The 403-nt window shown below is 70.7% G+C and overlaps 1 protein-coding gene across 1 annotated transcript; it reads right to left on the bottom strand.

Moving 5' to 3' along the window:
• Positions 1-14: 14 nt before the first annotated feature.
• On the bottom strand, positions 15-399 carry LOC121345303 (E3 ubiquitin-protein ligase TRIM41-like; the record flags this gene model as incomplete). The annotated part of the gene is made up of 1 exon (XM_041422078.1): positions 15-399. A coding segment is annotated over one exon (294 nt), but the record flags the coding sequence as incomplete, so codon positions are not given.
• Between the last annotated feature and the right edge of the window lie 4 nt (positions 400-403).

The raw sequence follows: 403 nt of genomic DNA, 5'->3' as shown, positions 1-403 counted from the left end.
GAGTCCAACACCCCCATTTCGAGGTCCCACGCCCCCTTTTCGAGGCCCAACACCCCATTTCGGTGCCCCACACCCCTTTCCCGGGCCGTTCCCCCCCTTTCCCGGTCAGGTGCAGATCTTGATGCGCGTGCCCCTGGCCAGCACGCGGAAGAAGGGGAAGACGCGCTCGCGGCAGCGGATGTGGAAGGTGTGGATGTGGCTCATGCTCTCGGCGTTGTAGAAGCCCAGCTGCCCGCGCTCGTAGTCCAGGTAGACGCCGAAGCGCCGCGGCCGCTCGCCGGGCGCCAGCGCCGTCTGCTCCGTGGCCGTCAGCGCCTGGTACTTCTTGCCGCTGGCGCCCACCGCCCAGATCTCCCTCCTCGGGGGTCCCTTGCGCCGCGGCCGGCCGCCCTCGCGCGCGGCG

The sequence above is a fragment of the Onychostruthus taczanowskii genome, unplaced genomic scaffold (assembly GCF_017590055.1).
Source record: "Onychostruthus taczanowskii isolate IOZ18803 unplaced genomic scaffold, ASM1759005v1 scaffold7066, whole genome shotgun sequence".
Lineage (NCBI taxonomy): Eukaryota > Metazoa > Chordata > Aves > Passeriformes > Passeridae > Onychostruthus > Onychostruthus taczanowskii.
The sequence above is the reverse complement of the archived record's forward strand: the minus strand, read 5'-3'. Positions and strand labels throughout refer to the sequence as shown.